The 10,375-nt window shown below is 50.4% G+C and overlaps 1 protein-coding gene across 1 annotated transcript; it reads left to right on the plus strand.

Annotated features, from left to right (window-relative positions):
• Positions 1 to 2,674: 2,674 nt before the first annotated feature.
• CLP1 (cleavage factor polyribonucleotide kinase subunit 1) lies at positions 2,675 to 8,674 on the plus strand. Its single transcript, XM_004620395.2, has 3 exons — positions 2,675 to 2,806; positions 5,535 to 6,162; positions 7,603 to 8,674. Exons 2-3 carry the CDS (start codon positions 5,557 to 5,559, stop codon positions 8,272 to 8,274), a joined length of 1,278 nt encoding a protein of 425 aa, XP_004620452.1. The 5' UTR covers positions 2,675 to 2,806; positions 5,535 to 5,556; the 3' UTR covers positions 8,275 to 8,674.
• Positions 8,675 to 10,375: the final 1,701 nt, after the last annotated feature.

Consider the following 10,375-nt stretch of genomic DNA (forward strand, 5'->3'; position numbering starts at 1 on the left):
CCGGAGCACTACAAATGGCCCCTTCCCTCCTCCTCTCAGGAGTGAGTCCTGAACACTGGTGTACCCCAAAAATCCGAAGCCAAAAGTTGCAGCAGTAGCAGCATCAGTGGAGAGAGGTCCAGAGTGCGAGCGTGGTGTCTCAGCTCCCTAAAAGTTCAGCTTGAGAAGGCTGCACAGTATCCAAATAAAGTTGACCTTCAGTAATTGGGAGAAATTGCCTCCAGGGAGAGGGTGTGGAGGTGAAGAAACAGATCTGGAAGAGAGGCCTTGGAAACCGGAGGATGAGCTCACTCAAGGGGGGGAAATTTGCAAAGGAAGCCCGGGAGCTGAACATTTGAAGCCTGGCAAAAGGTTAGGGAAACACATAGTCGCTAATTGGAGAACTAATGCATGCCTGGTGAATGAATGAAGTAATCAAAGCAAACCATCAAAGGAACCAAGTGTGCATGGCACTGCTTATAAAGTGAGTGTTAAGGTGGGGCCAGTGGGAAAGACAACCCGGGAAAGCTTCCCAGGCGGCTCAGACCAGATTCACCATGTGATCTGGACAGAAAAGAAAAAAAAGTATTCATCTATAAAGTAGGGATGATGATTATAGAAAGTACTTCTCAGAGGAGAATTAAATACATCCGTATTTGATAGAGCCCTGGAAACAATGTCTGGCATCCAACATTATAGGTTTTTGCTTTTATTGTCATAAAAAAAAGTTGGACTCTTGAGACTGGAGAGAGTGTTTAGCCAGTAGGGGACTTAACTTGCACGTGGTTGAACAGGGTTTGATCCCTGGCATCCCATATGGTCCCCCGAGCATCTCCAGGAATGATACCTGAGCACAGAGCCAGGAGTATCCGTGAGCATCGCCAGTGTGCACACCACAACCCCCCCCCGAAAAAAAAAATTTGTACCCGAGGCCAAAATCCTGAGTATGAACCCAAGCTTGGGCAAGTTCCTCCACCTCTCTTACTCAGCCTCATCTGATTAAGGCTCTTTAAGGAGGAACCTGAAAGTTCTTAGGATGGCTAACATTATTATAGCACCCTCTTCTCACTCTATAATGGAAACTTAAGTGAACATCACATGATCAGTTACAGGAATTGGGCTTAAGTTAGCACTTTACATGTATCTTTGCCTTCCATCTTTAAAACAACTTTAGCGACTGGGTAGTTATTTTTTATTTATTTATTTTTTGCTTTTTGGGTCACACCTAGCGATGCACAAGGGTTACTCCTGGCTCATACACTCAGGAATTACTCCTGGCAGTGCTCAGGGGACCATATGGGATGCTGGGAATCAAACCTAGGTCGGCCGCGTGCAGGGCAAACGCCCTACCCACTGTGCTACTGCTCCAGCCCCAGGGTACTGTTATTTTTTCTTTTTATTTTAATGAATCCCCGCACAGCAGAGCCTTGCAAGCTACCTGTGGCGTATTCAATATGCCAAAACCAGTAACAAGAAGTCTCACAATGGAGACGTTACTGGTGCCCACTAGAGCAACTCCATGAACAACGGGAGGACAGTGCTACAGTGCTTTAGTACTTTAATGAATCACCGTGAGATAGCTACAGACTTACAAACCGGCATGATTACATTTTGGTCATACGATGTTCGAGTACCCATCTCTCCACCTGTACCCATTCTCCATCACCAATGTTTCCACTATCCCTCCCTGGGTACTGTTACTATCCTTACTCTACACACCAGAAACTGGGTCTGAATTTATGCCTGTGATCTGCCCAGTCACAGAGGGAGCAAGTAGCACAGCAAAGAACTCAAAACTGGGGTTGGAGCGATAGCATAGCGGGTAGGGCGTTTGCCTTGCACGCAGCCGACCCGGGTTCTAATCCCAGCATCCCATATGGTCCCCTGAGCACCGCCAGGGGTAATTCCTGAGTGAAGAGCCAGGAGTAACCCCTGTGCATCGCCGGGTGTGACCCAAAAACCAAAAAAAAAAGAACTCAAAACTGCAAAGCGCCAAGTCTAGAGAAAATAATGTCTGAGGGGGTAAAATGATCTGGACAACTGTCAGGACCCTGGAAAACTGTCAGGGAGTTAGGGAGGGAAACAGTCCCCAACCAAACGCCAGGCTCAGGGGGAGAGGTTATTATAGCAAAGACTTTTATAGAGCAAATGGAAAAAATGCCTAAACTTTTATTATCAAAAACTTTTAAATATGCCAAATCCCAAAAAACATGTCGGACAGGGTTTAACAAATCCAGATTAGATTCTAACACGCTGTTTTCCCCCCAGTTCCTACTTCATCCTCCGCCCGCCCCCACCCCCGCCCCCTCGGGACTTAATTTCTTCATTTCTTCGCAGGTGGTCCAGCAGGCTCTCAAGGGACCTAGACAGTGGCACCTTCCCGTCACCTTTCCCTTTCCCAGGCTGCAGGTGAGCTGGAGCACAGGGTCAAGAGTTCGCACGCACCGTGCGCCCCTCCCCCCCAGGCCTCGCGGATCCTTGGACCCTCCACCTGTCTCCGCCCCACGTGGGGGCGTGGCCACGCTCTCTCCTCCTCCCTCCACCCTTCCGGCTACGCCACAATGACGGCCTCCGCCCCGCCCACCTTTGACGTCACGAACAAAATGGTTCTTAACTACAACTCCCAGAAGGCCAAGCGGCTGCGCTCGCGCGAGCCTTCGAAACCCAACTACAGATCCCAAGGGGCGTCGCGAGACTTCGGCTCCCGGCACTGAGCAGGCGCGGAACCGTCTCCGTTTCCGGCGTGGGTCGCGGCTGGCGCGTCTGGCACTGAAAGTCCGTTCGGGACTGCCTCAGTTTACCAGGAACTTCTTCGAGGCTGTGCCAGGTGAGTTCATTAAAACTCCTGAATTTCAGCCCGCCACCTCCTTGGGGCCTCGGCAGATTTCGGTGCTTGAGGAGACTTGGCTAAGTGCTGTCCGTCGAGCTCGTGTTCGGCTTTGGACATAATGCTTCACTGTTGGAAGTAATTCTGGAAATGTTTTGGGAATAATTCTCGGCACTTTATGAATTGACGAAGGCGAGTTAGTTTTCCTGCCAGCGATTGCTGTTGATCCCCCAAAACACAGTCCCCCACGCCCCTTGTTCCTTTTGTTTTTTGGGCCAGGCTCGGGGATGCTCAGGGCTTACTCCCGCTGACTCTGCACTCAGGATTTATTCCAGGCGCGCTCAGGGGACGATCTGGGATGCCGGGGATCGAGCTTGGGTCGGCCGTGTGCACGGCAAGCGCCCTGCCTGCTGTGCTATCTTTCCAGCCCCCCAAAACACACTTTATATGAGGAAATTCAAGTGTCTCTGCGTGACAGCTGTAAAAAGGGTTCAGAGGGGCTGGGGTGATAGCATAGCGGGTAGGGCGTTTGCCTTGGCACGCGGCCGACCCGGGTTCAAATCCCAGCATCCCATATGGTCCCCTGAGCACAGCCAGGAGTAATTCCTGAGTGCAGAGCCAGGAATAACCCCTGTGCATCGCCAGGTGTGACCCAAAAACCAACAAAAATTTAAAAAAATAAAAAAGAAAATAAAAAGTGTTCAGAGATGTTAAAAGATGTGTCGCAAGACACTAATTATTGTAATTGCTGACCCGGGCTCTTAATGTTGTTTTCCAAGTTTCTTCACAGCTGTTGTGCTCCCCCCCCCCCCTACTAGCTTATTGTGTATTGCAGATGCCCTCACTAGCATCCCAGTGAGTGAAGGAAGCAACGGAAGTGATAGATTTTTGTCAACCTGTAGATAGCAACTAGCACTGTATCACTGTCCTCCCATTGTTCATCGATTTGCTCGAGTGGGCACCAGTGACGTCTGCATTGTGAGACTTGTTGTTACTGTTTTTTGGCATATCGAATGTGCCAGGGGTAGCTTGCCAGGCTCTGCCATGCAGGTGGGGCGGGATACTCTTGGTAGCTTGCAGGGCTCTCCGAGAGGGACGGAGGAATCCAGCCCGGGTTGGCCACGTGCAAGGCAAACGCCCTACCCACTGTGCTATCGCTCCAGTTCCTAGATGTATTTATTGAGATGTTTATAGGTTTCTTGACCCTACTCTTAGATTCCAGATTTAGCAGTACTAAACAAAAGTGCTCAATCCTTGGGGGCTGGAGCGATAGCACAGCGGGTAGGGCGTTTGCCTTGCACGCGGCCGACCCAGGTTCAAATCCCAGCATCCCATATGGTCCCCTGAGCACCGCCAGGAGTAATTCCTGAGTGCAGAGCCAGGAGTAACCCCTGTGCATCACCAGGTGTGACCCAAAAAGAAAAAAAAAAAAGAAAAAAAACCAAAAGTGCTCAATCCTTAACATTCTAGAGGGAATAAATATAGTGTGACTTTATTTAGAAAAAAAATAAGGCAAGGTAAGGGGAAACATCGCATTTCACTGCATAATATTTCTTTTTTTTTTTGGCTTTATTATTATTTTGCCAAAAATGAAGATAAAGGCGTCAGAGCAATAGTACAACAGGTAGGTCATTTGTCTTGCAAGTGACTGACCTGGGTTCAATTGTGGTACCTTATATGGTCCCCAAGACCCTACGCCTGAATGGAGAGACATAAGTAAGCCCTGAGCATTGCTGTGGGACTGTGACCCCAAACAAAACAAAAATCAAAAAATGGGATTCAACTAATATTTAAAGCTTGCCTGCCTTCCTCCCTCTTTTTGTTTTTGTGGTCCTTCTTATATGGACCACATTTGGCTGTGCTCAGAACTCTGCACTCAGGGATCACTCGTGGGAGGGCTTGGGGAGTCATATGAGGTGCCAGGGATCAGACTTCAGTTGGCTGTGTACAAGGCAAGTGCTCTACCTCTGTACTATCTCTCTGGCCCCCTATTTTAAGCTTTTAAAAAAAGTTTGTGCTGGGGCCAGAGCGATAGCACAGCGGGTAGGGCGTTTGCCTTGCACGCGGCCGACCCGGGTTCGATCCCCGGCATCCCATATGGTCCCCCAAGCACCGCCAGGAGTAATTCCTGAGTGCAAAGCCAGGAGTAACCCCTGAGCATCGCTGGGTGTGACCCAAAAAGCAAAAAAAAAAAAAAAAAAAAAGTTTGTGCTGTCAGGGCTGGAGCGATGGTGCCAGGGTTGGCACACTTGCCCTGCAAACAGCTGACGGGTTGGATTCCTGGCACCACATAAAGGTTCCCAGCCCCACCAGGGATGATTCCTGAGCTCAGGACCAGAAGTGAGTCCTGAGCACTGCAGAGTGTAGCCCAGCCTCCCCCAAATCTTGCTGGTATCACTGAAAAGAAAATTGGGTTAAAAAAAAAAAAATAGGACGCAGTGCGGCTGGAGCAATAGCACAGCGGGGAGGGTGTTTGCCTTGCATGTGGCTGACCCAGGTTCGATTCCCAGCATCCCATATGGTCCCCCGAGCACTGCCAGCGGTAATTCCTGAGTGCAGAGCCAGCAGTGACCCCTGTGCATCACCGGGTATGACCCAAAAAGCAAAAAAAAATAGGGCGCAGTGATAATGAGGGGTGCGGTGGTGGTAATACCATAAAATAGGCACCCACTAAAGATTTTGAATGTAGTCCTAACTCATGTTTCGATCTGATTAATTTGTATTCAAGTCACAGCAGCCGCACAGGAAAGATGGGAGAGGAGGCCAATGACGACAAGAAACCAACAACCAAATTTGAGCTGGAGCGAGAGACCGAACTTCGCTTTGAGGTGGAGGCATCTCAGTCGGTTCAGCTGGAGCTGCTGGCTGGCATGGCAGAAATCTTCGGCACGGAGCTGACCCGGAACAAGAAGTTCACTTTTGATGCCGGTGCCAAAGTGGCTGTCTTCACGTGGCACGGCTGTTCTGTCCAGCTCAGTGGCCGCACCGAGGTGGCTTACGTGTCCAAGGATACCCCCATGTTGCTTTACCTCAACACCCACACAGCCCTGGAGCAGATGCGAAGGCAGGCGGAGAAGGAAGAAGAGCGAGGCCCCCGCGTGATGGTTGTGGGTCCCACGGATGTGGGCAAGTCCACGGTGTGTCGTCTGCTGCTCAATTACGCAGTTCGCTTGGGTCGCCGACCCACTTACGTGGAGCTGGATGTGGGCCAGGGCTCGGTGTCCATCCCCGGGACCATGGGCGCCCTCTACATTGAGAGGCCTGCGGATGTTGAAGAAGGATTCTCTATCCAAGCGCCTCTGGTGTATCATTTTGGCTCCACCACTCCCGGTACCAATATCAAGCTTTACAACAAGGTTAGAGCCGGAGCTGAAGCGTGGGGCGGTGGGAAAGGTCGAAAGCTGCTGCGTCCCGCGCAGCCAACTTGAACGTGGGCCCGAGGGAGGGAATGAGAGCTGAAGACAGGGCAGGGAGGACCGTACGGAACATACAACGACTTTATTCCAAAGCTCATTTTGTTTTACGGTATGAATACTCTGTGGGAAAGCCGAGGGTTCCAAGTTTGAGCGAGCTCCGTTATCTGTTGTTCTGTCTTGCAGCTGTGTATGCGAGTAGTTCCTTGAACTCTCAGGAATGAGAATGTGACCCCTGGCCTGGCCAAGGCGGATCAGGTGCAGCCTTCCCTTCTGTCCGCTTAACAGGGTCAGCCGCCAGGGTGACTCCTACACGCCCAGTTTTCTCCCTGCTCAATCCCTTCTCAGGGACCAAGGCCAGTCCCCAACAGAAAGCTGTGCTAGGTTGCTGGTTAGAATGGCCGGCAAACTTGGTCTTTGCTTCTTCCCAGCTGCCCCACGGTTTTGGAAAAGCATAGTGAGATATGCCAGCCTGAGGGTTGGAGCGATAGCACAGCGGGTAGGCATTTGCCTCACATGTGGCTGACCCAGGTTCAATTCCCAGGATCCCCTGTGGTCACCCAAGCACTGCCAGGAGTAATTACTGAGTACAGAGCTAGGAGTATTCCCTGTGTATCGCCGGGTGTGACCCTCCCCCCAAAAAAAGCAAAAAAAAGATATGCCAGCCTGAGATAGTCGTTTCCATGGGCTTATTTTCAGTAATTTGTTAAATTTCCACTGACGACCTGAGATGGGGACAGAAGTAACGAAATAAGTAATTGAGGGGTTAGAGAGATAATATGGGGGTCAAGATGCTTAGCTTGGGGCTGAAGTGATAGTACAGTGGGGAGGGTATTTGTCTTGCATGTGGCTGACCTGGGTTCGATTCCCAGCATCCCACATGGTCCACCAAGCACCGCCAGGAGTGATTCTTGAGGACATAATCCAGGAGTAACCCCTGTGCAATGCTGGGTGTGACCCAAAAAGCAAAAAAAAAAAAAAAAAAGATGTTTGCCTTGGGTTGGAGAGATAGTATGGTGGACAGGATGCTTTCCTTGCATGCAGCCAACATGGGTTTGATCTCCGGCACCCCGTATTGCCCCCCAGCAGTGCCAGGAGGGATTTCTGAGTGCAGAGTCAGGAGTAACCCCTAAACATCGCTGGATGTGACCTCCCCCACCCCAAATACAAAATAAACAGAGATGATGATTGGCTTGCATGTGACCCACCCGCATTTGGTCCCTGGCATCACATGGTCCCTCTCTCCAACCTCCAGCACCACTGGAGATGACCCAAGTTCCCTCTTCCCCCACCCAAAAAAAGTCCAGGGGACAAAATAGCTTGGCTTTGCTGGGGTGGCCAGTTTGGTAACCGTTCCCTCACCGTGGTTCTTTGCTTCCGCAGATCACGTCTCGGTTAGCTCATGTGTTCAATCAGAGGTGTGAGGTGAACCGAAGGGCTTCTGTGAGCGGCTGCGTCATCAACACCTGCGGCTGGGTCAAGGGCTCCGGCTACCACGCCCTCGTGCACGCCGCCTCGGCTTTTGAGGTGGACGTGGTGGTGGTTCTGGATCAAGAGCGACTCTACAATGAACTGAAACGGGACCTGCCGCACTTTGTCCGCACCGTGCTGCTCCCCAAATCCGGGGGTGTGGTCGAGCGCTCCAAGGACTTCCGGAGAGAGTGCCGAGACGAGCGTATTCGGGAGTATTTCTATGGCTTCCGGGGCTGTTTCTACCCCCACGCCTTCAATGTCAAATTCTCGGACGTGAAAATCTACAAGGTTGGGGCCCCCACCATCCCAGACTCCTGTTTGCCCTTGGGCATGTCTCAGGAGGACAATCAGCTCAAGCTGGTGCCCGTCACCCCCGGCCGCGACATGGTGCACCACCTCCTGAGCGTCAGCACTGCCGAGGGCACCGAGGAGAACCTCTCCGAGACCAGCGTGGCCGGCTTCATCGTGGTGACCAGCGTGGACCTGGAGCACCAGGTGTTCACAGTTCTCTCTCCGGCCCCCCGCCCGCTGCCCAAGAACTTTCTTCTCATCATGGACATCCGGTTCATGGACCTTAAGTAGAGGAAGGAAGCCCTGCTCCAGAAAGATCTTCTGGCCGTCACCAAGACAGACGGGCTAAGGCGTGAGACTCTCTTGAAGGCGGAGCAGTAAAGGCAAGACTAGCAAAAGCCTAGATGCTACCTCTTAAAACGGTGGGTCGTTGAACCTAAAGGAAAAACCAAACCATAGAAATCCAGGTGGGGTTTGAGATCACCCAAGGCGCCACTTTAAATCCTCTGAGGCACTGGAGAATCCAGTTTCTTTCACTGTGATAACATGTGGACTACTTTTTACTGTGGATTTTTTTCCCCTCCACTGTTTTATATTGTATATCTTATTTGTTACTCATCTAGGATTAGAGATGATATCAGAACTCCTTCCAATAAAGTTGCAATTTGGGAAAATAAATATTTTTACTATATCACGGGATTTGGTATAATTTTTAAAAATTAATTTTCTGTATGTTACAGAAACATTAGAATGATTTATTGGTACACGGTTAGACGAGAGGAAGGCAAGAACCAGTGACAAGCCAAGCAGGTGGCTTTATGGTGATTCCACTTGACTCTGTACCCAGCACTTAGATGCTAAATGTCTCTTTAATGCCGAGTTTGCTTTGAAGAACTAAAGAGCCTACTGATAAACCTGGGATGAGGTCACAGATCTAGAGTTTTCCAGAGTTAGCTCATGTCTCAGTTGTGGCTGTCTTGTTTGATTTTTTTTTTTTTAATTTTGGGGCCACACCCAGCAGTGCTCAGGGCTTACTCCTGTCTCTGCCTCAGGAATTCCTTCTGGCGCTGGTAGGGATGCTGCGGGTCAAACCCGGTTGGACACAGCCTCGTGTTTGATTTCCGTGTTTGATTTCTCATTGGAAACACTATCGCTGAGTTACATCCTGGGCCAAATCAAAGGTGTAGATTGATCTTTCGGATGATCTTACTAGGAAAGCCCTTTTTCTTTGAACTCTTACAAGTAACTTTAATCACCCAAGTTTGGACTTAATAAAGCCCTTTGGGGCTGGAGCGATAGCACAGTGGGTAGGGCGTTTGCCTTGCATCGAACCCGGGTTCGATTCCTGGTATCTCATATGGCCCCCTGAGCACCGCCAGGAGTAGTTCCTGAGTGCAGAGCCAGGAGTAACCCCTGTGCATCGCCCTGGCGGTCCTCAAGGACCACTCATAGTGGGGCCTGAGAGACTACACAGGGGCCCAGGGTTTGATCCCAGCTCAGTCACATTACAAGACAAGCAACCTACTCACTGTATCTATACAACTCCCCTTCACTTTTTGTTTTCTAACTTTTTTTTTTTTTTTGGCTTTTTGGGTCACACCCAGGCGGTGCTCAGGGGACCATATAGGATGCTGGGGATCAAACCTACGTTAGCTTTGTGCAAGGCAAATGCCCTCTCCACTGTGCTATCACTCCGCCCCTCCCCTTCACTTTTTTGTTGTCATTTTGGGAGCACAGCTGGTGGCGCTCGGGGCTTTTTCCTGGCTCTGTTCAGGGATCACTTTTTTTTTTTTTTTCTTTTTGGGTCACACCCGGCATTGCACAGGGGTTACTCCTAGTTCATGCATTCAGGAATTACTCCTGGCGGTGCTCGGGGGACCATATGGGATGCTGGGAATTGAACCCGGATCGGCCACGTGCAAGGCAAACGCCCTACCCACTGTTATCGCGCCAGCCCCTCGGGGATCACTCTTGGTGGTGCTCAGGAGACACTTCTTTGGGTTTTGGTTTTGATCAATACCCAGAGTTGCTAACAGCTTAATATCCCTGGCTCTTGCACTCAGGGATCACTCCTGGCAGTGTTCTGGAGACCATAGGTAGTGCCAGGGATCAAACTTCAGCTCCTATACTATCTCTGACCCCTCATCCGTTCATTTTTTTCCCTCACAAATATTTATCACACAGCCAGCCACTATTTGTCAGGAACGATCCTGGCTGGGGAACAAGACGTAATTTTCAGAAGCCAGACCAGATAGCTCCACAGACTAGAGTATGCATGCGGAAGGCCTGGCTTTAATCCCCTGCACCACATGGCCTCTGAGCACCATTTGGATGTAACCTAAAAACCAGAGAGAAGAAAAAAATTAGAAACTTTCCTTGTAAGGCAAAAATC

The sequence above is a fragment of the Sorex araneus genome, chromosome 6, assembly GCF_027595985.1.
Source record: "Sorex araneus isolate mSorAra2 chromosome 6, mSorAra2.pri, whole genome shotgun sequence".
In the NCBI taxonomy this organism is placed as follows: domain Eukaryota; kingdom Metazoa; phylum Chordata; class Mammalia; order Eulipotyphla; family Soricidae; genus Sorex; species Sorex araneus.